At 33.7% G+C, this 27,907-nt stretch overlaps 2 protein-coding genes across 4 annotated transcripts; one reads left to right on the forward strand and one right to left on the reverse strand.

Annotated features, from left to right (window-relative positions):
* Window positions 1-10,311: 10,311 nt before the first annotated feature.
* LOC118043610 (cytochrome P450 71AU50-like) lies at window positions 10,312-12,192 on the reverse strand. The gene is made up of 2 exons (XM_035051636.2): window positions 11,166-12,192; window positions 10,312-11,085 (listed from the first exon to the last, which is right to left on the reverse strand). The coding sequence occupies exons 1-2, from the start codon at window positions 12,042-12,044 to the stop codon at window positions 10,471-10,473; spliced, it is 1,494 nt and encodes a 497-aa protein (XP_034907527.1). The 5' UTR covers window positions 12,045-12,192; the 3' UTR covers window positions 10,312-10,470.
* A 5,142-nt stretch (window positions 12,193-17,334) lies between these two features.
* On the forward strand, window positions 17,335-25,616 carry LOC118043611 (uncharacterized). 3 transcript variants are annotated; one of them, XM_073410379.1, is made up of 20 exons: window positions 17,336-18,761; window positions 19,036-19,239; window positions 19,620-19,724; window positions 19,976-20,041; window positions 20,122-20,286; window positions 20,652-20,726; window positions 20,824-20,954; window positions 21,170-21,284; window positions 21,368-21,437; window positions 21,531-21,649; window positions 21,743-21,799; window positions 22,043-22,174; window positions 22,296-22,388; window positions 22,905-22,990; window positions 23,064-23,130; window positions 23,215-23,281; window positions 23,370-23,506; window positions 24,473-24,564; window positions 24,655-24,721; window positions 25,064-25,616. In XM_073410379.1, exons 1-20 carry the CDS (start codon window positions 17,481-17,483, stop codon window positions 25,229-25,231), a joined length of 3,297 nt encoding a protein of 1,098 aa, XP_073266480.1. In that variant the 5' UTR covers window positions 17,336-17,480; the 3' UTR covers window positions 25,232-25,616. The 3 variants fall into 3 exon arrangements, 2 of the variants coding, with proteins under 2 accessions (XP_073266480.1, XP_073266481.1); XM_073410380.1 differs by having other exon boundaries at window positions 22,043-22,162; XR_012170290.1 differs by lacking the exon at window positions 25,064-25,616 and having other exon boundaries at window positions 17,335-18,761; window positions 23,370-24,292; window positions 24,655-24,698.
* Window positions 25,617-27,907: the final 2,291 nt, after the last annotated feature.

Below are 27,907 nucleotides of genomic sequence, written 5' to 3' on the forward strand. Positions count from 1 at the left end.
TGAAATCGACTTAGACAGAAACAAGCTTATGGCCCTCTTTAAAAATATGTGTAAATTATGTTTTTTTTTTAAATTTTGATATTTTTTGTTTTTTTTTTAAATAAATTTTTTATATATATTCAGATATTTTGATGTCCTAAATTAAATTAAAATGATTTAAAAAAATAAAAAAAATAATATTTTAATTCATTTCTAAATTAAAAATATTTTGAATCGCAAACATTACCACAATTTCAAATAGGCTTTTAATCCCAAAAATTATTTTTAGTGCACTTTTTGTGATTGAGTATTTCACAAGTAATCATTTATTACAAAACCTAACAGCTGACCATCATCAAACCAATATTCACTATTGATGGATCAAGATTCATAAATTTGTTTTTAATATTTAATATAAAGATGTTTACTTTTAGCATAAGCCATTATAATCACGAACCCAATTATTGTGCCCATATTTAACATCTTGTGGGCTCGGGTTGCATACCAGAGCCTAACACCTTGTTGTGGGCTCAAGCACACAGCACGAGCCCAATGCTGAGAGCATGCGTTGCACCTTTTGGGCTCGAGTGGTGCTCTTGAGCCCAATCCCAAGGGTTGTGCCTGGTCTTTTTAGGTCATTGTCTCTTTTTTTAGCCTATTAACATGGCTTGATGTTCTTGGACCTAGTGAGTGTCTAAGCCATGTTTGTTTCCCGGAGAGTAGTTTTCAGGAAACCATTTTCCAAACTTTCCTGTGTTTGTTTGTCATTAGGAAAGTTGGTCAACGGAAAACACTTTCCGGTCAACGAAAAACACTTTCTAGTCAATTTCAGTCAGAAAAATTTGGCTTGGTTTTCAGGAAAGTGTTTTCCCTTTAGCTGTGTTTGTTTTTCGAAAAGTGGTTTCCGAGAAATCACTTTCCAAATATTCTTGTGTTTGTTTGTCATTAGAAAAGTTGGTCAATGAAAAACACTTTCCAGTAAAAGAAAAATTTGGCTTGGTTTTCAGGAAAGTGTTTTCCTGAAAAAATTGAGGGGAAAACACTTTCCAGAAGTTGTGAAATTAGAAATGTCATTATTTGCTGATTATATCAAATTTGATCCTCGAACTTTTGATTGCTATATATATTTTGTTTTGAATATTTATTTTTCAATTTCATCTCTTAAAATTGTATTTTTATATTAACTCTAATCCTTATTTTTATAATTGTTATTTGCTTTTTCCTTATCATTTTTTTATTGAAATTTTTTATCTATCAAATTTGGTCCTTATTTTTTTTATTGTTACTTATTTTATTTGAAATAATTTATGAAATGTTGATTATTATTATTTTAATTTCTTCATCTTTCATTTTTTTTTAATTTTTTAGATTTGATCTCTATTATTTTGATTATTATTTATTTTATTTGAGATAATTTATGAAATTATATTTTTTTTTCAATTTCATTCTCATTCAACTTTTTAATTTGTAAGATTTGTTCCTCATTATTTTAATAAACTTGAGAAAAATAAATTATTAATAAGTTATTTTCTAGCTCATTTTCCATGACATAACCAAACACTGGAAAGTGTTTTCCAACTTATTTTTTATTACACTACCAAACATCGGAAAATACTTTCTCGGAATTCACTTTCCCCAGAATTCACTTTCCAAAAGAAAACTACTTTCCAGCAAACAAACGGGGTTAAACTCAATTTACTTTTTTCCTCATTAATGTATGTATAAGAGATATTTTTGCATCTATTAATGCACGTGTAAGAGATATTTATCCCTCATAAATATTATAATTGTAAAATTATTCTCCAACTCCTCCACTCAAGGTTACAAATACCCCTTGAGCTACCTAGGTAAAAGGTTCAAGACTTTACATTCAAAAGACATATATATTCAAAACAAGAATCAATTTAATACTCATTTTCTCTATAAGATTACCTACTTTACCAATGGAGGGTCTTCAAATACCCCAAAAGAGAACTTTTTGTAGGTATCCAGAGGCATTCATCAAGAAACAATGTGAAACCCTGGAAATTTATAATTAAAATATATAAATGTGTAAACCCTCAAGTAAACATAGGACTGAAAGTGATTTGATTTCAATGAGTGCTGGAAACCAAGATTAGAAATAATAGATAAATAATGATATATAATGCAAGGGATGCCTTCCATAAAATGAATTTTGGTTTAGAATTCATAAGGACTAAGAAACTGGTAATGTGTTTTGATGGATAAAATAATGAGAAAAATGACATAATATTTCTAATAAATAAGAGAGGTAATAAAGAATACATTATAATAAAGGACAGTGCAATGAAAATGATAGGACTGAAGGTGTAAGCACCAATTAAAAATCAGTTATGCTATTTTGAAACGATAATAAGCCCGATAAATAAATAAAGATGAAAATTCTAAAATGAATATATTAAAAACTAATAAAATGACCTTACAGACTTACAGACTTAGAAGGAAAATTGATATGATTTTATGTGAAAATTGAACAAGAAAATTTGGATCTTTGACAAAAAATTCATGAACTGACCAATTTTACATTAGAAAACAGAGCTCTCAATCCAATCATCGGATTGGGATGAAAGTTTGCATGAAGTCTATTAATATGTTTTCCTACCTTGGTTAAACATCTCATCCAAATCGGAGTTCAGTAAAGACTAGCGACTTAAGCATAAATAAACCAGATAGTTTACATGAAAAATAAAATAAAATACATAAAGACATAAACAAGGGATAAAATTATAATTAGGGGAAAAGGTGCCTATAAAACTAGAAAAAGGCCATCATTTCAAAACAAAAAGAAAAAGGTTGGAGACAATAGAGGAAATTCATATAGAGAAAGAGCTGCAGATTTTAGAGAAACCAATAATGCTCTAATGGCCATATCTTTGGAATCCAATGTTTGATCATGCTTTTTTTTGGATATATTGTTCTTCTCACACTCCTTTACTAACTGATTGGATGGATTGGAAGGAACACAATCCATTTGACAGAAATCATTATCGAAAATTTCTTGGAAAAAAAAAGGAAATACACCTGCAAAACAGTTTCTTCGCCGGCCGATTTATCTGTCTTCCACCATTGGATCATGCTCATTCTTGGATATGTAATGCACCGAGATGTTACCTTCATTCTGGATGGTGGAGATCGGAAATGCATTGTTTGGCAAAGTTTCAGGAATGTTAAACAGTAGCTCATCCATTTTCAAGTTACCTCAGTTTTATTGAGATCTAGGGAGATCCAATCATTGGATCATTTTTATGTTAAGATATATTGTGAACAACTCTATGATATATAGTTTGATCGTTGGGTTTAAAACAATAATCAGAGGTTGATGACTTATTGCTTTTGGAATTTATTTCTAGTTTTGGTATATTTTAGTAAGCTTGATTAAATACATGTTTTGATGAAATTAGAATTATGTAGGTGTAGGGTTTATGGAAGATGTAATTAAAGAATATGTTCTTGTTATTAGTATTGTTATAGATTAATTGTGTATTCTTTATATGAGGAGAAAAATGATTATTGTGTAAGAATAGGAAGGAAAATTGCTAAATGAACATGTTGATTGAATAAAAAGCTAACTTGTTGGTTGTGTGCATATGAATGGGGTGGAACCATGAAGAAATTGAAATGAAAGAAATTTGGAAAATAATGTAGCAAATTTATGTCAACATTTTTCAACCACCATCACTTATGACAACTACAATATTTATTGTAGTAGTTAGCAGTTGTTTGACATTTATTGGTTGCTGCCAAGGTTTTCATTTCTCCTATAAATGGAGACAAAGAGAGAGTAAGAGAGAGTAAGAGAAAGTAAGTATGCAGTGAGTGCAAGTGCAACTATAAGAGTGAAAAAAAAATAGATTTGAGAGAAACACCGAGTGTAAGAGTGAAACACTGGGTTTCATATTGGGTTGAGTTGAGTGTTTGTATCATTCCTCCAATAATATACAATCTACTACCTCCGTGGACATACTTGATTTTGGGGAATCACATAAATCTGCTTGTTTGTGTTTTATTTGTGTTTGCTTTTGATCCAGTACGCACAACAAATTGGTATCAGAGTATTAGGGAAGCTAGAACATTGAAAAACACGTTTTTCATCTCTCGGTTCAAAGTTGTAGAATTTGCAAAGTTCTCAGATCTTGATTTTGACCACCTGAGGAGATTCCACTCATCGATACGAGTCCGCTGATATAAAGATCATCAAAATTGGAGTTGAAACGAGCCCTGTAGAGCTCGCCGACATTTCGCTTGAAATCTACCAGTGCTGAAATTCAAGCCCGAGAAGACTGTCGCGTCATCCAACACGTTAACACTGAGTCATCATCCACATCATCTAAATAGTGATGAAATATTCTATTGACAGAATAAGAATATTCCATTCATAAAGACAGAATATTCTTTAGCAAAGACAGAATATTCCTTTGCTGAGTCAACTCGGCCAGATTGGCTTTTCGGCCAACTCAATGATGTTTTGGCCTGGTTTTTGCCGAGTCAAGCTTGTTCCTAGCATTTTCAACTATTCTAGACGCAATCGTAGTGTCTATTTTGTGAAACATCAAGCCAAAGTTATTGTTTTGGCTCTTTTGAGCATAAAAGTACGTGTTTTAACAATTTTGGGAGTCCATTTGTAATCCAAAGACATCCTAATACCTAATATTCTAGAATAAAGATCAATAGGGAATGCTAGTATACCTCCACAATACATCTCGATATCGAGTACCAAATTTGATGTCGCAGGTGCGATGTCGCGGCGATCGTTCACCGCTTAAGAAAAAATGTATAGTGATCTATCTGGCAAATGTAGAGAGACAAGGAATTCTTATCTCTTACTAGTGGAAAATTTGAATGGGAGTCGCCACCTAGAGTTATTTTTTTCGCACTTTTTCTAATTGATTTTTATTTTGATTTCATCCTTCAACATTGCGTTAATTAGAAATTAGACTTCATAATATTTTTTTATTTGCTTTCTATGGGATTATCCCGGTCAAATAACTCAAATCGCGAGTTTGGTAGATTGACATGGGTTAACACGTTTCATTTTTTTGGGTCCTTTTTTAATTGATTTTTTTTTCAATTTCACCCTCCAACAACTCAATTTGTTTTTTTTTATTTAGTTTTTTCTTTCTAATATTAGGTTGTTTGGGAATTGGGATTCATAATTTTTTTTCTATTTTCTTTTTGTTGCATTATCCTTATCTCATGTATTTAGCTTTTTTTTCCTCTCGATTTCAATCTTCAACATTAAATCTATTACAAGTAGGGCTTTATAATTTTTTTAATTTACTTTTGTAAGGTTATCCTAATCTCATAAGCTGATTTGTGAGTTTGGTAGATTAACTCAAGTTAACTCGGGTAGGTTTTTTTGTCTTTTTTAAATCAGCCACTGAATTCTCCCGTCCTGGTTTGTAAGTGATTTCATAGTGGTATCCCAACAGCTTTGCCACCTATTTTTGTTGTTCTAGCATTTCAATGCAATGCTCCAATAAATATTTGAGGTTGTGCTGATTTGTTTGGATATAAAACTTTCAACCCAATGGTTATGGTTGCCAAGTTTTGATGGCTTGAAAAATGGCCAACATCTCTTGTGTATATGGAGACCATGACCATTTGGATATCCCCAAAGCTCGGCTCATAAGGGCAATTAACTTGCCTTGTTGAGTTGAACAACACCAATTCCATCTCTTGAAGCATCGTATTCAATAACAAAAGACTCATTAAAGTTAGGCATAATAGTTGTAGGAGTTGAAGTCATGGCTTGTTTAAGACTTTGGAAGGTAGATTCAGCCTCTTTTAACCAACTGAATTGCCCTTTTTTAATAGGTTTGCAAGTGGTCGGTGCAGGATGTTGTAGTCACGAACAAACTTGTTGTAGTAACCTGTAAGGCCTAAGAAACCACGCAATTCAGAAATATGAGTTGGCCTAGGCCAATTTAGCATTGTTTGAATTTTTCCTTGATCAACTTTGACTCCATGAGAAGTAACAATATGACCCAAGTACTCCAATTCTTCCTTGCCAAATGCGAATTTGTTGAGTTTAATGAAAAATTGGTGTTGTTTTAAAATTTCAAAAGCTTGTTTAACAATATAAGTGAATGGTACATTACAAAGACTAAAAGGCATAACTAAATATTCATAATGACCATTATAAGTATGAAAAACAGTTTTTTAATGTCTATAGAGTATACCTGTACTTGATGGTAGCCATCTCGAAGGTCGAGTTTAGTAAAGTATGAAGCTCCATGAAATTCATCTAGTATATCATCAGTCGTTGCCATTGAAAATCGATATTTGATGGTTGTAGGATTAAGGGCTCTATAACTAGTATAAAAATGCCATGTGCCATTTTTTACACCAATAAAACAATAGAGGAAAAAGGGACTAGTGATGGATCTTATAAGCTCCATTTTTTTTCCACTGAACTGCATTGTCAAATCTTTCCAGTTGCAAACCACTATTCCCGATTGCTCTAGCCATTGCATGCCTAGCACCAAGTCCAACCCGATAAATGGCAAGGAATAGAGAGTAAGAGAAAATGGGATACCTTGAAGTAAGACCGACCCAAGCTGAAACCTCCCTTGGCATTTTAATGGATTCCCATTGGCAACTTTCACGTTGAATGGCCACCTCATAGGGTAATTGTAACAAATTAGAAACCTTCTCGCTAATAAAATTATGGGTATAACCACTATCAAAGAGGACAGCCACCTCATAGAGTCCGATCCTAGCCAGTACTCGCATTGTTCTGGACATTGTCCATCCTGTTAAAGCATGAAGTGATATATGTGGCTCTATTATGGTCTCCTCATTTGTCTCATCTTCATCATTTGAACTATAGCTCCCTTCTAACAATAAGAGCTTGGGGCCTTGAGCTCGTCTCCTTTGCATTTCTTCCCAAGTGAGTCCTTTCATTCGTGAGGCTGGTGTGGTTTGTTTGTGCTGGAAAGTCAAGTTGCAGACGAATGAATTGTGGTGGTCGTGTGAATTTTCATTAGTGAGGCTAAAAGCTTCCTTTAAGGAGCGTGGTTTGAACATCCGGATGCCTTCTGCAATTTCTGATTTATGGCCTCCCATAAACGTACCCACCAGGGCCTTCTGTGTCCATTCTTTCACCCGATTTCCCAACCTTTCAAACTCTTTTTGGTAGTCTTGTAATGAGCTAATCTGTGTGACCCTTGATAAAGCTTCATCAAAATCTTCACAATCAACTAGTCCGAAACGAGCCCAAAGCTCTTCCTCAAAAACCTCCCATGTCAATTATCTCCCTTCCTCTATGTAGGCACGACGTAGCCATTGCCACCATTGATTAGCTTCACCTGCGAGGTGGAATGACGCCGATGACACTTTTTGTGCTGCCATGGTGCCTTGGTATTTGAAAAAATGTTTTCACTCTGTTGAACCATTTAGTTGGATCATCACCAGAGTATCTTGGAAATTCAAGTTTTGTCAACTTGGATGAGAGCATCTGTGAGCATCTGTCTTCCTCTTTCTGTAGACTCAAACCCTTCCCTATTGTGGCGAGAATGACCACTACAGTCATTGGTGTTACTGCTCGATGAGTCTTTAGCTGAGATCAAGGCCACAAATAGCTTATTGATATCTTCCTCCATGTGATGTAACTTGTCATTAAGACTGAGTTCCATTGGACTCACTATCTTGAAGTCCTCCAAACCCAGCTTCTAGAGAACATGAGGAACAAAAAGAGAGGAGTAGCCGAGGGCAGCAGCTCAAGCTTTCATGTGCAACAACTGTAAGGGAAGTGATGGGTGTTAAAAACCTGGGAGTTGAGTCAAGTTGATGTTCCTCTTCCTCCAATGATGTAATTTCTTATATCTCCTTATCTCTAATAAGATTGTTTTCTTCTTGAATATAGACGATTTGTCATATAACAACCCTAAATTGTATACAATCGAATATATGTAAAACATTACATTCTTAATAGAAATTAGGGAATTTTTTTTCAACCAAAAATCCAATAGAGGTTACTCCATATTATAAATACCAAGTCATCGACTACATATTTTTAACATCCTAAAAAAAAATTTCAACATTTATCCTACCATTTGGGACTAATTCTTTGGCCCAAACATAACAACCTTTTATTTTCTTCAATATTCACTCAAATAAAACAATTATTGTATCATTCCATGAATATTACAAATAAAAAGATAATTAAATTAGTTACATCATAATTCAAGACACATATTCATTCCTAAAAGTAAAAAAATATATCAAAATAGAAGTACAATAAACTTATAGATATGATTTAAAAACAATTAAATGACATACATCGTCCATAATTAAGTTAGATATGTAAATACATTTTTTTTCTTTTGGTTGCCAATTATATTACCAAAAAAATCCATTCTTTCAAATAAATTATTTAATTAAACAAAAAGATACAAATTCATGAATCTACTATACAATTCAATAGTACAATTTTGAGGACACTCCAAAGCCATCATTAATTTAGGCATTCATTCTATTACATCATTGAGTTCTCTAATTATTCATTAACTAGGATACTAATTTCATTCACTAGGAAATTCGTTCCATTCACAAATTAATTAGGAAACTAATCTTATTAACTATGAAATTAGTTTCTCAAATCACTCATTAACTATGACAATAATTCTATTAACCAGAAAATTAATTTTTCTAATTTTTTTTCTTTTTACTTTTTTCTATTAAGATCAAGATACAATTAAATAAAATTGTGACTACTACTTAGATAATAAATTAATTCTTCTTAAGATGTCGAACACCTGTCTAATATTTGTGTGCACAAAATGATCTTTTGCTGCTAAGTAGGTCTTGTAGCTTTTCGTATACTAGCAAAATTAATATATCATTTCTCATTCATTCACATTAGAGGTTAATTTCATTCTCCATATAGATTTTAATTCTCAATTTTATCACCTCAAAAATTCCAAATTTTGACCATGTATGATTGTCACAACCTTAGATTAAGTGTTTCAGCCATAATATTAATTAAACATATATTTTATGCTAAATTCCATCAAACAATTAACATTTCCATTAACAAAACCCAAAAGAACCAAAGAAATAATCTGATTTTTTTCTTAAATTTCTAAATTGAATGGTAGCTAAAATGATCTAATCATTTTAAAAAATAATCTAATTGTTTATTAAATTTTTAAATTGGATGGTAGCTAAAATGATCTAATCGTTTTAAAAAATAATCTGATTGTTTTCTTAAATTTAGTTATTTTTCAAAAAAACTAGACCATTTCTAGTTCTGGATGATTTCTTTTTTCTTTTTCTTTTTAGCCGAATGCAACATAAAGAAGGAATATGAATTGTTTTCTTCTCATTTGTATAATTTTCCATAATACTTCAACATTACACAAAATCCCACAATTCTCAACAAAATGGCATAGCCAATATTTTCATTACAAATTAAACACTAGATTTCTATTTATTGTCAATTCATTCTCCATTTCAACATGTGCTATAATAAATACAAATAAACAACATTCATGCCTTATTTTATTTTTTCTCCAATTCTTGGCTGACAACACTAACTTCCACAACACTATGATTTTTCTTTATTTGATCATTATTCTAAATTACTTTTATATATTTCCATCCCTATTACATCAAACAAAGCAAATCTCTCATTTCCCTAATCTAAAATTTATAATTTAGACATCAATTCTTAATTGTATTCAATTTAACTTACATAATCAAGTCTAAAGCCCCAAGATAAAGTGAGCTTCAATTATTAATTAATCAAATTTTTTTACTTTAAATCCCTAAATTTCTTCACTTATTCTCTCTAGATTATTACCTTGATGTTGTTTCCCTCAACCCTTAGCCAAAAACACACTTAAACCCCCTTCCATTTGTAGGATTTTCTCTCAATCCCCCCCCCCCCGTTTTCTCTTTATTGTTGCCGGTTTAGAAAGGAAAATAGGGTATTTATAGTCCAATTGCTTACTATTTACATACTGACCCCTTTTCACCTAGTTATTTCATTTTGTCCCCATCTTTTCTCTTTTCTAACAACTAAGTGTCATATTCTCTTTTAATTTCACACCTTGTTATTTAGTCCTTTATATTTAATTTAATTTAATCTATCCTATCATCCGATTGGAATTTTAATATTTCAAAATAATTTTAACCATGGGTCTACATGTGGAACCATGTTAAACGTTTTGTTGAGTCCCTTCTATAGGCAATGAAAATATGGAGGATGAAGTGTTGTTGTTGTTTATTATTCTCTATTAGATATTGCCATTTCTAAAATTGAATCTGAGCTAAGTGTTTAATAGAGTGCTAAAAAAAGAAAATGCAAAATTTCTGAAACAGGGAACAATTGATTCCATGAATCCAAGGGAAAGAGCTATAAACATTCCATTCTTAGAGTACAGAAGCAGCAAAGACAATCCCTACATGACAACACTTCCAACAGAGAATATTAATTAACTAGAAATCGAAACATTGCTCAAGCCATAATCAGAGGTGAAGGCGATATGTAGGAGTGGCGCACAGATGGTTTGCTCTCGGGGTTACAAGACCAAACGCCTCAGTCATGTCCAATTCCTCCGGCAACATATTGTTAGGAAGCTCCCAATCAAAGCAATGCACCAGCTGTGCCACAATTTGCCGAACCATGGTTAGTCCCAAATGCATTCCAGGGCAGCTCCTGCGCCCTGACCCGAAGGGGAGAAGCTGGAAATCGCGTCCACGAACATCTATGTTACTCCCAGCAAACCTCTCTGGAATAAACTTATTTGCATCAGTCCAAGCACTTTGGTCGCGTCCAATAGCCCAGACGTTTACAAGAACACGTGTTTTTTGCGGGATGAGGAAGCCATCTATGGTGCAATCTTCCATTGACTCGTGAGGGCCAAGTAGAGGTGCCACTGGATGGAGCCTGAAAGCTTCCTTTATGACCATGTCCAAGTACTCCAAGCCCTCCAAGTCTGATTCTTCCACCATTCTATCCATGCCTATTTTCTCTTCCAGCTCTTTCTGGACTTTCTTCATTACTCTTGGATGCTTGATGAGCTCGGAGAGAGTCCACTCAATTGCTGTGGCTGAGGTGTCCATTGAGCCCACAAGCATGTCCTGAAAGAGAAAGGTACAGATTTAAGGATAATCATGTGATTTATGTGCTGCTTACTAACAGTTATTTTAATTCTATTTACCCAGATTATGGCTTTGATGTTGTCTCGACCAATACGATACTCAGTTTCTTCAGATCCCAAGAAGTTCAACATGACATCAACAAAATCTTTGGTTCTGTTTTCGTCCTTGAACTGAATGTGCTCATCAATACTCTTCTCAAAGAAGTCATCAAAAACCTTGCCTACGGCCTTCATGCGCTTTGTAAGACCCTGAAGGTCAAGTGGTGCAATTGGAGGGATGTAATCTCCCAAGTTAAAACTTGCTGCTAAACGCATGACCTCATGAGTCACTGGTTTGAACCCCTTCTCATCAAATTCGTTTTCCAAGTATTTCTTTCCTAAAACCATCCTACAACTGATGTCAGCGCTTAGAGATGAGACCTTGGCACTAAGATCAACGGCAACACGCTCACGAGAAGCATCTTTAATGTAGTCAATCAAGAGGTCAAGCTCTTCTTTCCTCGTGGACATGAAAGAATTTATTTTATGGTTGCTAAGCAACTCAAGGGTACACATCTTCCGCACGTTGCGCCAATAAGAGCCATATGGAGCAAATGATAAGGTCTTTTGCTCGTAAGTGATATACTTCGCAGCCTCATTTGCTGGCCTGCTAGCAAAGACGAGGTCATTGGTCTTAAGAATCAACTCGGCAGCCTGAGGCGATGAGATAACTACAGTAGGCACCAAGCCTAACCGCATATACATGATAGGGCCGTACTTCTTTGCTAGTCGATGCAAGTCATGGTGAGGGAACTTCCCTAACAAATGTAAGCTACCAAATATAGGAAACCCTATTGGACCAGGGGGTAACTTGCTATCCTTGATCTTTCTTTTCGACAGCCAAGCTCGGAGGAAGAAAGCGAGCGCAACCAAGGCTAGAGTGGTTAAAATCCAAGCCATGCTATGTCTGATTTATTAAGTTTCGGCTCTATGCTCTATCTTAGTGAAAGCAAACCTAAATCCAACTCTTGCTTCATAAAGAGAAGACGCTACACATAGTAGTAACTAGGGAGATGGTAACAGGAAGAAAACAAAGTGATCAATCAATTGTGAATATGTGTGAACTCAATTATTTCTCTCAATGTGGTTCCACCAATTCCACTAGTAGGAGGAAATCAATCAAGAAAAAGACATCAATGTGAGTATAAAGGTATGGTTTCTAGCGTGTAAGAGTGGGACATAGGCACGTGGGATATGAAAACCTTCAGCCGGATGAACAGGTAGTCATGTTTGGGAAAGCTGGAGCAAAACAAATTTAGTGAGATTTTATTATCCAGTCATGTTTGGGAATATTCTTTAGTTCCTTTTTAATGTCATCTCTAATAATTCTATTTAGAAGAGTTAAATTAGTTATATGGCTTTTTAAATAGTGTAAATATTATGATTTTTTTTTTTTTTTTTTAATTTTATTTTTTAATATTATGTTGGGTTGATTGAGAATTACCAAATTATTTTTAAATTTATCAAGTTAATCAGATTTTATCAAGATATTAAAATAATTATAAATAAATATATTAAAATATAATTCACTCTTCTAAAATCATGTTTCGAGAGAAATAGTATAATGGCTTTCTATTTAGCTTTTCTCTAAAAGCAAGAAAAATTAGTGGGAAAAAAAAGTCAAAATAATGCTTTTTTTTCTTGTGACTATTTGCTCTAAGGATAGACTAGAGCCATGGACAGCTCTCAAGTGAACGAAATAGTAATGATAAATTAAACTGTTGATGCTACTTTAGGTCATTCTTTCTTAGGCTCTTAACTTACCTACGAGTTTTTTTTTTTTTTCTTTGTTTTTTTTTTTTAATCTATCCTACTAAGTGAAAAAGACAGATTGAGACCCATATAACATTATCTTTTTCTCTAATTTCAACTTTTGGTACGAAGCTGCCTGCCTTTTCTTTTATCTTGTATGGGCAATGACATCGACCTGGGACAGAAACAAGCTTAATCCCAAAAATTATTGTTGGTGCGTTTGTCGTGATTGAGTATTTTACAAGTAATCATTTATACTAAAACCTAACAGGTGGCCATCATCATGCTCTAGGGTGCGAAAAGGCAGCATAAATTTTAAAGGATTTAAATTCCAATCACAGTTTTTATTCCCATCATCTCAAAACTATTATGGGGAGGCTGGCCTAAAAAGAGATTTACCAAAATAGAAGGATGAAGCATGCTTTATTATTACTTTTTGTTTAATCATGTTGGTTTCAACCTATTTCAGTCTTGTCGGTAATTTGACTTATAATGTCACAAGATTTTTTTTGTCAAATGAGCCTTTTTGTTAATAAGATCATGTATTTTCCTGTGTTCATGACATGGTTTCCTTTTTTTCCCAAAACAATGCATGATCTCACATGTTCATAATAATTTTTAGGAATTCAAAGTTTAGTATAAAAAACAGAAATCATATTGATGTTTGTCCAAAACAAACAAATTCTGGAAATTCAAGTGATTCCTTAGAAGGGTAACCATACACCTAGAAAACTTGGAAAAAAAACACCAAGAGATGACTCCAAAGCTGATTTTTATTTGAATGAATAATCACTTTGCATACTCACATGAAAGCAAGGCTTACCGCTCTTAAATGCATGCATTTGAGATGAAAAAAGATCATCTTTGATAATCCTTTCACGAGGCTGAAATATATCCTTTGCAGACCCCTTTAGAGCCTAGGATCACACCCCATATTGGGGGACAAGTGCAAGAGATATATAAAAAAACTCGAGATTGAAAGTTCCCAAACAATACTGGGGAGCATAAAAGAAATTCTCAATGATCAAAGGTGCCCAAATAAAATCGAAGGCATGAAGAAAAAAACCCAAAGGATCTAAAAATTTTGACCTTCTCACAAAAATAATTGATATGATGATGCTCAACCAAGTGAAGAATGAAGAAAACAAATAGAAGAATCCCAGACCTAACAATGGGAGACACGATAAACCATTTTAAGAAATGAATTCAAAAGACAAAAGGTCAGGAAACAAGTACAAATGATCTTAGTCTTGAAATTCCTTAAACACCTTCTGAGCCTGTAAATATCCTATTCTTCATAATCAAAAGCCAAAGCCTATGTTACGTGCCTTATCAAGCCTTTTCTGATCAAAGGCAAGCAATTTGGATCGGTAAGCAACGCTTTCCTATGAGAAACAAGCTTTGTTATTCATGTAAATAAAATAAATGCTTTGAAGACCGGTTTTATGTAACCCTTAAATTAAATCTTAAACCTTTTTGACCAACCAAATGTTACTTTATATTTTTACCAAAAGCAAAACAAAAGGTTTTCATCACTTCTAAAAACCTCTCCATAGGAATCACTTGAATTTCTTCAGAACGAGTTTGCTTTGAATCAATGCAAAAATGATTTCTATGTTTGGAATAGCTTTGAAATTCCAAAAAAAAAATCTATATGAAAACAACTCCATGTAAATAACTCAAACCTTCTTTCACATATCCTCATCCCCAAAGAAAACCCAAATTGAAACACTTGGAGCATGATCAAGCTGGGGGATAATCAAAAACACCTGGTAGGGCTGGCTCCATAATTCCCTTTCTCATAAAATGTTAAGCAAAATTGGCAATCCTTTAGATAAAGGGTGGAGGACAAAGAAGTATGATGATAGCAAGTCCTTCCTAGAGGTCAAGATCACAAGATATGACTCAAGTAAGCAAGAGCGAAAAAGCCATCGAATTTTACTACCAACACTCCAACTTTTGAGAAAAGAAAGACATCATGAAGAAATAGAGACCTATACTTCTTAGGTAAGTATACATGCATATTGATCATAATGCATTACATTCAACATTGTCAAATCGCTGTTGCACCATCAACTTTAAGGTAGCGTGTTTTCTAACTCTACCTCCTTTCAAGTGCGCCTTTGAGCCACCATCTTTTGGGTAATGTGTTTTCTAACCCTACCTTCTTTTGAGTGTGCCTTTGTGCCCTCACTTCCTTTCAAATGCGCGTTTGAGCCCTTACTTCTCAGGTAGTACGTTTTCTAACCCTATCTCCTTTGAAGTGTGCTTTTGAGCCACCATGTCTTGGGTAGTTGTTTTCTAACCCTACCTCCTTTCAAGTGCACCTTTGAGCCCTCACTCTTTCCTTTTTTTCTTGGGTAGGTCACCCATTACAATGAGACCATTCTCCATGTTTTTTTTACCTTGGTAGGTCACCAATTACAATAAGACCATTCTTCCACCTAGGTAGGTCACCCATTATAATGAGACCACTCTTGTCTTTTTCACTTGAGTAAGTCACCAAATACAATGACCATTCTCCATGTTTTTTTTTATCTGGATAGGTCACTCATTATAATGAGACCATTCTTCCACCTGGGTAGGACACCCATTATAATGAATTAAACGGATCATGCTTAGTGTATGGCGAGTTGTATCTTATCTTAATGATCTCTTTCAATTTATCCATATAAGAAAATTGAAGTTGCTCGAGAGGGAGTTACAGAGGCGTGTTCGAATTCTAGGTGCTCGATGATTTTTAGGAATCATTGCCTAAGTGATTTTTTTTTTTGTTGTTGTTTATGTGTGTTTTGATGCATGAATATGCAACTTGTGGCATTTCATTATTTTGATGCACTGTGGGGTTTTTAGTTATTAAATAAAAAATAATAGCAAACTTGTAATCACTTGGATTCTTGTGTTGACTCTTTTTTTCAACTATGTAAAGTGTTATGAACTTATAAAGTTCGGAAAGTTTTCTATAATTTTCAAAACTATAATAGCATATTGTAAAATGAAATAAACTATAAGATGTTTAGGATAATTTTCTTTAAAGAAAACATTGGATTAAGGTCATTTAAATTTCTTCTTAAAAGCAAATTGGGTTTTGACTTGGTTGACCTAGTCATCTAGGTCACTCCTTAAGACTCGAGTGATCCACCTAGAGCGTCGTTGTGTTAATAGTTCTATATATATATATATATATATATATATATATAACAGCGTCGATCATTTTTTTAGTTAAAGTTGGTTTTGACTAGGTCGATTAGGTCATAGTTAAACTAGTCAAATCATCAAAGTATTATTATTTTTATTTTTACACAATTTAATTTTAAATTCATACCAAGAAAAGAGTTGGGTCAAACCCTCAAGGTTGACCCAAATAATTTAAGATAAAAAGTGTTGACTCATCTTTTGCACCATGTAAAGTGTTATGAACTTATAAAATTCAGAAAGTTTTCTATAATTTTCAAAACTATAATAGCATATTGTAAAATGAAATAAACTATAAGATGTTTAGGATAATTTTCTTTAAAGAAAACATTGGATTAAGGTCATTTAAATTTCTTCTTAAAAGCAAATTGGGTTTTGGCTTGGTTGACCTAGTCATCTACTCCTTAAGACTCGAGTGATCCACCTAGAACGTCGTTGTGTTAATAGTTCCACACACACACACACACACACACATATATATATATATATATATAAACAACGCTTATTATTTTTTTAGTTAAAGTTGGTTTTGACTAAGTCGATTAGGTCATAGTTAAACTAGTCAAATCATTAGAGTATTATTATTTTTATTTTTACATAATTTAATTTGAAATTCATACCAAGAAAAGAGCTGGGTCAAACCCTCAAGGTTGACCCAAATAATTTAACAAGATAAAAAGTGTTGACTATATACTTTTTTTTTATTTTAAAACATCTAAGACTTTTTTGATGTGGTGTTTTTTTATTAAATAAATAATATAGAAAAAACAATTATTGAGATAATATATATTAATAAGAGAAGTAGGGGTTGTACTAGCAAATTATATGGTTTCGATTAAATTTAAATTATTGTTCTTCTTGTATATATAAATTATCATGTATATATACATATATAAAACTTTATGGCTCCCTTAACATGATTAAGTGTTTTGATGTAAGTTTATCTTTCAAATGCTTTAATTGCTATTTAATTTTTTAAAAAAAAAATATTATGATAATATTAATATTTAATGGCATATAAAAACCTTAGTAAATCTTATTAAATATATATTTTAATTTTAAATTCACAATTAAAAAAAAAATTTGGTACTAGAAAACTGGTTCCAAATAGTTACACGTTTTTTCTTTTTTTTTTGGTGTTAAATTAACAAAATTTGATCCAACGAAGAGCAGGCAGGTAACTTGTTATTATTCTAGTCGTCATTTAATTTAATGAGCCACCCATAGGACCTTCGGAATTACAGGGTTTTTTTTATATATATCAATTTCCACCAGCTGAAGGAGAAACTAAAACCACCAAGAAAACCCATCATCTCTCAAGATCATTCACACGTCCTTTCGGCGTCAAGAAACATCAATTTCTGCAAGATTCATCACCACCACTACCAAATGGCCTCAACTTCACCAGAACCACCATCAACTCCAGAAGAATCCGGACCGTTAACACCACCATTATCACCAAGTTCAACAGAAATCCTTGAAACAGCAGCCCAACATGCCCTAAACAGTGAAGACCCTTCTTTCCTCATCGCTGTTCTCAACGAACTCGACCTCCCCGTTCTCACCTACCGTTCCCGTATGATTATGAACCACTTAATACAGTACCACCCTATCCCTCTCTGTCACCGCCTCTCCAAAATCATTTTTTCCCCCAGGGATACCATCACTAAGGTGACATCTGCAGTTGCTCTCGAGCTTTTCAAGAGCTTCTTCTCTGATGACTCCTGGGGAGAATTCATTAAACCTTTGCTTCTTGATCTCAAAAGGGATGACTATGCAGTAGAAATTATTCCAATTATAAACGAACTTGTATCACATTTCAATCCCCATTATATACCAGAAAATGATTGGCTCGGGTTCACAACTGCAGTGTGTGATAATTTGGATTCTGATAAAGAAGAAGTGCTAGAATTCGTGCTTTCAGTGATTAACAGGTTGTTTATTGATGGTGCTGAAAAGATATTAGAACTAAGTCTTGAAACTTTGTGTGACAAACTTAAGAAAATATTACGCTCTAGTGATGTGTCATTGAAGGTGAAAGAAGCAGCTGTTGAGGCCTCTTTTGGTTGTATCTTGCGCCTTAAGAATGCCGTAAATGATAAATTCTTGCAAGATCTTTTGCGTAAAGTAATGAATACAGTTTTCTTTAATGGTGAAATAAAGTTTGATATGAGCCAAGAGGGATATGCGCGTTTGATTCTTGATCAATTGGTTGCATTGGCCCGGACGGACGCGTGGTTCTTGAGAAACCAGGTTGATAAGGTACTTGAATTTACGTTTATTATCATGGAGAATCCTCAATGTGAAGAAAGAACAAGGTTTCTTGCGATAGAATTTGTGCTAGTTCTAGTTGAAGATAAAAAGGGTTGCCAGATTTTGGTAAATACAGGGGGTATGCATATCAAGAGAATGCTTTCTCAATTGTTATGTATGATCGCGACTATCAACGAGAACGTGGCATTGGAAAATCGTGATGAGAGGGATCAAGAGCAATGGAGATTACTTGACCAGGTAATGAAGAGCATGGCTCGATTTTCACAAGCATTGGGTGGGAGATTTCTTTTGGAGGGCTTTCCTCAACCGTTTGAATCTTGCTTTAATTCTGAGGCATGGCAAAGACGACATGCTGCTGTTACTTCACTCTCCATTATTTCAAAGAATTGCTCAAAGGTATGGAAGCGTGACCTTCTGTTAAAACATAAATGTAAGTTTTTCCCTTTTAGATGTGTTCATTTAAAGAGATAAAAAGAACTTGAATCACAGCTCTGCAGCCTCTAACCTTCTTTCAAGTCCTTAAATATGATGTTTCTATCTACTGGTTCAAACTTCTGTCCTTCAGTCCTCCATTTATTTTCCCCGTAATGATTTCCCCCTATCCTTCTTAGTGTTTTCTTTCAGTGGAAAAAGACGTCTAGTAATCACTTTGTTTGTTTATATGTTACAGACATTAAAATCCAAGGTAGATCTTGTGGCCAATCCAGTTATGAAAATGGTTGACGACATGCATCATCATGTGCGTTGGAGAGCTTTGTATGCAGTCGAGGAATTCTCCAAGTATTTACACCCTGAATTGCAGAATCACTACAATCAAAAAGTGCTGCCTGCTTTAACGAAAGCTATGGATGATTTCAGTGATTCCAAAATTCAGGTAAATTTTTTTCTTTTTTCAAGCTGTTTGGAATCACCCACCACCCCCCAACATATAGTCCTGCCTTGTTCTTACTTTCTTTTGTGCATCACCTCTTACTAGTACTTCAAGTAGTAATAGTCAAGGTTTCTCAGACTGCAAAACTGACTTATTGACAGGCCTATCTATCATAAAAATAATTGATGTTAATGAAGTCAATGACAAGAAAATTAGATTTTTCTATAAAAATGAACCTTTTGTACTTGTTGTAAAAGATGCCATTATGTGGTGTCAAACCTTTTTTTATCTTTTTCCTCCCATCAAAACACTAATGAGGATAGATTTTCCAAATATGGTGAACTGCAATGTCACACATAGATACATTTGTTCTATCTTTTCAGGTGCAAGCTGCTATGGCAACTTATCACTTTGTTGAGTATTGCACTTCAAATATGTTACAACCTCACCTTGATGAGATTATCAGTAAATTGCTCAGATGCCTACAGGTGAGGTAGCATGTGATCTTTCTAATTGTGTGTGCATTCATTCACGGCATGTGAAATACCTTTGTGAATGCTTCCCGAGGAGGATCTAGCTTGTGTTTTCTTTTTTTTCTTTTTTTTCAAGATTTCCTTGATAAATATAAAAACTCACATGCACATGCATAATTGTATAAAAAGAAGCCCGAGTCCATATGCAACTATATCTTGTCTCTGATCTGCAGTCTCTATGTTGATTTTGCATTTGCACAATCCAGAAAGGGAAACAACTATTGAAACTGTGGGCCTTATCAGCATTAGCAGCAATTGCCAAGTCATCACAGGTAACAGTCAAGAGTCAAGAGTTGCTTGTGGCCTATTTTAAATTTTCTGGTTTTTTATATTAATTATTGTACTTTTGCAGGACCGGTTTCTAGAGTATTACAGAACAGTTATGCCTTACCTAAAAGTTGTGATGACGAAAGCACAAGGGGAATCTAACAGCAAGCTCCTTTCTGCAACTGTTTCGTGCATTACAGCAATTTGGACGGTTTTTGGAGAGGACAAGTTCGGTGACGATACTCAACAGGTAATATTCAATACTGGAAATGTAGATGCGGCTTTCGGATAGGATAGTTGCTAGTTATTTGCTTGTTAATCCTGCCTGGTGTACCAAAAAAGATGTAATCTGCCTGCATAAATAAGTTATTACATGTATTTAGACAAAGCAGCCTGTTTCTGTTTATCTGAAAACAGTAATCTGTTTATAGTTCCTTACATACTGTACCGAATTTGGATTCATGGATGGGTTCAGAAGTCTACTGAAGCCACCCAAATCAGAGATATTTTAGAGTTTGCAAGACATATTGACCTAAGTATTTTTTAGTATAATGTTTTTGTTAGAACACATCCATACAGTAGCATTATTGACCCTTCTTTTTATCCTCGTGCAAGGTTGTGCAACTTCTTGTTTCCACACCCATATCAAATCTGGAGATACATGACCCAATGAGAATTGAAGGGTTAAGAGTATGTTAATAGTAGTTGTACAGCTGCCACTGAAAAAAAAAATTGGTTCTTTATTAGAACCAGCTTGTTCTTCACTGAAACATGTAAGATACTGCAGGCATGGGGCAGGCTTTGCAAATGCTTAGGCCACAAGTTCCAGCCTTATATGGAAGTAGCCATTCCCTGTTTGCTTCAATCTGCGCGGCTCACTTTGCCTGATGATGCTAACTTTGAAGAATCGGATGAAAGGTGAGTCTTCTTATTAGAAAAGTTTAAGAATTACTAGAGAAACAAATTGATGAGCTGAAAAATAAATGGCAGAACATGAATGTTATTCATATATACTTAATTTTTTTCAAAACTGGAACCCAAGTAATAAGTACAGGATCAAGTATAAACCATGCTATTTTTGGATATTTTTTTTATGGCTGATGTATCAATTTTCTGTGTGGATCACTAATAAGAAACCGGATGATTCAAATCAAAACTGAGACTCTGGAGGAGAAAGCCACAGCTTGTGTATTGTTGCGTGATTGCGTTGCTGAACTGAAAGAAGGCATTGATTTATGGATTGATGAGGTGGTTAATTTTCTAACACATGATAGTTTCCATAGCTTGACCTATGTGAACGAAATTTAGCATTTTTACGAGCATCTGTGCAGGTTGCTGAAACTTTAGTTCCACTTCTCAATTTTTACGAGCATCCTGCGGTTAGAATAGCTGCTGTATTAGGTAATTCAAAGCTAATGTAGTCTCCAATAATTACTTTTTTGCATTTCTTAACCATCTCCAATAATCACAATTTCCTTTCTGCTTTGTGACTAGCCATGCCTGAAATACTGAAATCGTCGAAAGCAGCAATTGAGAAAAGGCTTCTTCAGAAATCTCCCTTTGAAAAGTTGTGTTCTGATATAATACCAGCTTTGGTTGAAGCACTGGTTAAGGTTATCCTGTAATTCATAATTAATATTATTGAATTGAATCAGATACCCTGTGATTATGATAAATCTTTAACTACTACTAGTATTTGTTTGTAGGAAGAAGTCATTAAAATTAGTGCAGTAATGTTGGATTCCTTGGAGGATTGCTTGGAGGTCTGTAGCATTTTTTTCCCCTTAATGTGTTAATTGGTCCACTGATAAGAACATAAATATCAGTCTGAGAAATTTCTTTATTCTATATGTTGTTAAGAAAGACTACGCACTCTCTTCCTATGAAAAGAACTGCATTTTATGCGTCAACTAAAAAGATGTAGACAATCATGCATCTGCTAACTAAAAAGTCTCTAGGGAAGAATTGATGCTCTTATCTTATCAGCTCAAACTTCTCTCCTTCAGTTATCGGGACCTGTTTTAAATATAGACCAGATCAAGCGCTTCTTGTCTGTAATAATGGACGTTCTCGACACTAGCATGTCCATTCCCAAAGGTGATGAAGCATCGGAGCAAGGAGAAAAGGTTAGTCAGAAAGTAGGTGATTGTATCACTTTTCACCGGATGATTGACTCCGCAACCGCTTGGCTTGCTTTCATGTAAATAAGGATATTATAGTTAGTGTTAATTCTTACCACATATTTGTTTCTTCATAAAGGTTTGTGCTTGCTTGAAGATTTTCATGAAAACTTACAAGGGTTCCTTGTTGCAATTCTTCGACCAGCTTTTATCACCTATGGAACATATGTGGGTACGTTTCATTCTTTAATTCTTCCTTCTTTTTTTTACCCCTCTCTTACATAAGCTCAATTTACTGTGATTCCCCTGTTAGTGACCAGTTAGTATGTTGATGTCTCACGCTTAGTGAGCAGCATTCGCATCTGTACAAAAGGTTGAACGGCCATGTCCATGCTTAAAATTTGCCCTTTCTTGTAATGTAGGTTTAGATGTCATTCCACTCTTAGGTGAGAAATTTCTGGCATAAAAATCTTCAGTATTATGTTGAAAGTTGTTTTCCTTAAATCATATTGCTCGAGTACGAGGCATGGGAATAGAAAACTGGATATGTTGAAGAAGGTGCGTGTGGAGGTTGATTCTCTAGTCAGTTGTAATTCTACATCTGATAAAGAATGGGAAAATTACCAGTGCACACTTTTTTACTCTTTGAATAACATATTGTGAATATGAGCCCATGGAGGTTCAGAAACAGGGAGACAGAGAACTGAAAAATTGAGAGAGCTCTGCTCCATTTATTTTCTTGCCGCAGGTTAAGGGTAAAACAGTTGAAGAAAGAAAGATCGCCTTGAAGATTTTCACTGATGTTGTAGAGGAATTCCGAGAAGAAGCTTTGAAGTAAGCCTGGTCCTTTTTAATTTGGTTAGAGAAGGTAAATTTAATGCACTATAATACCAAATTGATAAAGCAGGTTCTGTGAGAGTGAACTCTTGTTGCTATTTAAAGCTTGCAATGATGATGAACCAGAAGTTCAAGAGGTCTGTTTATGACCCCGCCTTGACAGTGATGTTGTGCACTCATAAATAGAGAAAATCTCTTATTCGGAACATGAATTATTGCAGGTTGCTGCACATGGAATTGGTGTTGCTGCAGCCTTTGGTGGATCTATCTTCAAACCTCTGGTTGGAGGTAGCATGTTTATTCTTCATGTAGTCAGTCCTGTTATTACCTGCGTGCAGTATTTATACAATAAATCCCATTTTTTTTCATTTGGCAGAAGCAGTTTCTGCTCTAAATGCTAACATAAGCGATTCAATGGCAATGCACCGAGATTACATAATGGCCCATGATGCTGCTGTTACAGCTCTCGGACAAATATACCTATTCCACAAGGACAGAATCAATGCAAGTGAGGTGCATTGCTACTCTTGATTCTTATATTCTGTATATTTAAGTAGTTCTGAATTTGGTCTAGAAGTACAGAAAAGTGAATTTTAGTTTTGCAATTCAAGCAATCTAGCTAGCTAAAAGACTATTTCTTGTAACTTCAATTGAGGGGTAACGTGAGGTGGTAACAAGGCAGAAGTAGTCTACCATTACTTTTGACATCTTTCCAACTACCAAAACTAAAATTTATGATGATTTTTTCTAGCTTCTTCAAAATTCCAAAATGTTGGAAACATGTTTTCAAAATCTTGAAGGGCTGGTAACACAGTCTGATTTATTTTTGTTGTCAATTTTGTATCTCTGAAGAGATTCAGTATGATATTTGTGTCTGGTGCTGAAGCTGAAGCAGCTCTCCTCCATTCTGGTTTTTGACTGCAATAACATGCAGCCAAGAGCTATATCATCATGGTGTCAGAAATATTCAGGTGCAAGTGTGATCTTACAGTCACAGATGGTGGTAAGGATTATAAAATCACATCTGTAACTTATTGTAACCCATAGACTCAATCTGAAATGTCTACAAAGGAATGTGGCCTAATATTTTCAATCTTCCAAGTTATCTAATGTAATTTGCAGAAAAGTTGCTCTTGAGATTTTCTACAGGTCCCAAAGGGAGTTTTCTACAGCTCTCAGTCTGTGGAAGCAATTTGATACTATATTTATGCTACCAGTAGAGTTTTCCATGTTGAATTTTGCTAGAAATGTAATTTTATGATTGGATGTTTTCTACTTGTACGCAAGATCTCTCCTTAGGTAAGTGATTTGTTATGTAAAATCCTACTTCCTCCTATCCCTCTCAAATTGGATTGTGCTAATTTCATCAACTTCCATTTCTATCATGTTTCTTCTTCCTTCTATTCTACAGGCTCTTACAACATTTTTTATTCCTTCCACTTTCCGGGAAAAAACATTTATTTCTAATCTACTTAGCAGGTTTTTAGTACATGGTTATGCCATTTGCCAATAAAGAACAATATACTCGAAGCCAAAATTGCACATGATCTGCTGTGTTCAATAGTTGAGATGTAAGCTATATGATATTTATTTTTCCATATGAAACTGGTGCAACTATAATTTTCAAAATCAACTGTTTGTTGCATTTTTTATTCTCTCAGATCAGAGGACGAACTTCTTCGCCAAGAGTTTGCTTATCTTCCCAAAATCATCGCTGCTTTTGCAGAGGTAATTTCTCTCTCTGACCTGTTGAGGGCAATACTCATAATATCTCTCAGTTTTCCCACCTCCATAAGATTTAACAATTTTCACTCTCTCTAAGTAGTTCCTTTAAGATCCAGAGTCATAAAAATAGTATATTGCTGGTGAAATCTTTCCAGTGTCTGGCCTTTGGAAAGACATCAGGTATATGGCACATTTTGCATTCAAGTCCAATTTTATCAGACATAGTACCAAAAGAGTCTTTATATACTCATCAAAATACATAAAACATAGTTTTCACTCGTCGTTAAGTTTCTGCGAATTCTGAAAAGGAAATAGTAATTTCTGCTGTGAATACTTTCCTTGCAGATACTATGGGCTGATGATGAAACTTTAGCAACAGAGGAAACCGTCAACCGAGTGATTAAACAGTTGAGGGACTTTAAGAGCAGGTTACCATCAAACATCTGGTCATCTATCCTGTCAACCTTGGAGCCCTCTCGTCAGAATGTCTTGCAACTTTCAATGTCATCGTAGTTCACTATTTCTGGTCATCATGGAATCCCTTGAGATTGAGCAAGGATTTGTCATGGATACTCCTGTTTGAGCCGTAGTAAACGATATAAAGCATTTGTTTTGTGAAACTTTCTTTTCTGGTAAATCTTCCCTTCCTTTTTCTCACTACAATGGAGTTTTTTAATGGAAGGAAGGTGATTTTTTCTTATAAATAATGGGAAATAAAGTCGGCAATTAAACAGATAGTAACAAATAACAATAATTTAAGGCATTCTCATTGAAATCTGCAATATATGCGGTGAAAAAGATTCCTAGTTGGTTCAGGAATCCGAAGCTACCTAGGTTTTAGATCTTGCATAACTAAGTGTTCATCTCATGTTAATTATAAAGTCTCATGGTTCTCTCCTTCTCTGTCACCCGATCTTCTCAATCTCCCCACTCTCAGTTTTTGTTTCAACTACTATTGGTTAGAGATATGGAAGACTTTGGTGACTTGCGTTTCCATCTTACTCCACTCGACATAGTTAAACCAGGAGATGCTTCCATGCATGACATGTGACAGGTTCTGCGTTGAGGTTGAAGCCTCTTTCATGCCTCCAATACTTGTTAAAGAGGATCCCGAAGAATATGGATCAATATTATAAAATTGACAAATAGAAACATTCACATAATTTTTTTTTTACTATATTGCAATATTAATCTTTACCAACATTTTTTATCCCTATATCCATTAGTAAATACCAACAGAAAAAATCCCTTAATTGATATATACCAAAAAAATTATAGTGATAAAATAAAAAAATAAAAATAAAAAGTTAAATAGTATGATGGTATGTAATTTTTATTGTTAAGTTTTCAAGGGTTAGTGTATATATATATATATTGTTAATTTGGTAAAATTACTAAGATTTTCCTTTAAAAAAATTCAAGGGAAAAATTTGAAATGGGAGAGAGATGATAATAATATTGTGATGAGGGCTTGGGAGAATCACGCTACAATCTGATAATATTAAATTCAAGATAAATTTTTTTTATTCCTAATGTTAAAATTTTATTTTTTATTTACTAATAGATAATTAATCTATACCATATAGATTGCGTGATTTTTTAAACGAGACAAAAAAAAAACCAAAAAATATGCGAAAGAAAGAGAGTTTCTAGGCTAAAATGACGTGACGATTTAAAAGGATTTCATATTGTTATACGTCTTGGAGGTTGTATGGGCGGAATACATTCAGCACGTGATGTCTGCACTTTTCACGCAACGGTCATAGTCTGATGTGGAAAATTAGAATCAGCATATTCACGACTTCATTACCACACACACCAGCGACTCTGTTTTGTTTGTTTCATATGAAGTGGATGGTAGGATTTTTGTTTACTACATCCATTTTTTTATTAGTTTTCTATAAATATGTTTAATTGACAATATTTTTATCTTGCAGGCTATAGTTCTTAAATGCAAGCCAAACTCGATGAAGCTTTTTGTTAAAATATATAGAGTGATGACCGCCAAAAAAAAATAATAAAATAGAGCCATCCTATTTTATGGGCAATGTTTCCTACTTTTCCACTTCTCATACATATATAAACAATCTGATCTATCATTTTCAAGTGGGCATTTCGCAAAGTATCTATGTATGTTCCGAGAACTTGTTTGGGAATGCAGGTTGTCACGAGTTTTAAATTTTTTTTTTTTTTTTTATTTAAAATTAATTTTTTTATTATTTTAAAGTGTTGTTATTAAATATAAATTTTAAAAATAAAAACAATATTATCTAGATGTATTTCTAAAAAAAAAAACAATTATTACCACGTTACTAAGAACATTTTTAATTTGATTATTAAATATCAAAGTTGTGTTCTGATTTAGCACTTGGTTAATAATTACAAGGTACAAGTTATTAATAAAATACCACTATTCGGTTTCAATTATTGAAAGAAAGTGAAAAGAATTGTACACCGGCTAGGGTAAAAGATAAATAATAATCACGATTACATATAATTATATGATGCAAAAAAAATAAGCGCTAACACTTTCATTTTTTTTTTTAATTAATATTAATATTTGAATTAGCTTGTAATATTCTCAACCAATTATATAAATTTTAAAGTTAATGATCATATAAGTCATTAGTGATTATTATATTAGTAATTACAAAACTCAAATCTAAAATAAAAAAAAAAAATCTTTAATTTGAATCTCTTCTCGTTAAATCATCTATTAAATAGTTTCCTCTCGCATCTTTAAAAGGATTCTTTGTGAAATGCAGTTTAAGATCGCCGAATTAAGGCTAAAGACCCACATTAAACACCTAATTAAGGAATCCATGAGTGATAATTTATGCCAAAATTTACAATCCTTTTAGCCGCACAAGTGGCTTTTTAAAATGTGTCTTGGCAGAGCGTGATAAAATTTGCAAGAAAGAGAGCACTTCTGACATATTTCGTCCGGGGAGCATAGAGTAAAGCCATGTCTTCCAAATGCACATATAAATTTATTTTTTTAATTCTCTTAGTAAACTGATGATATTTAAAAAAAATCATCAATTTAAATTTTATAAATTTTAAAATTATTAAAAGCTTACATGATTATTAATTTCAAGATTCAAAAAATTAGTTAAGATACGAACAAATTAACACCCATATTAATTCTAGATTTATGATTCTAAGAAAACCACGTACAAAATTATTTTC

This window comes from Populus alba, chromosome 7 (genome assembly GCF_005239225.2).
Source record: "Populus alba chromosome 7, ASM523922v2, whole genome shotgun sequence".
In the NCBI taxonomy this organism is placed as follows: Eukaryota; Viridiplantae; Streptophyta; class Magnoliopsida; order Malpighiales; family Salicaceae; genus Populus; species Populus alba.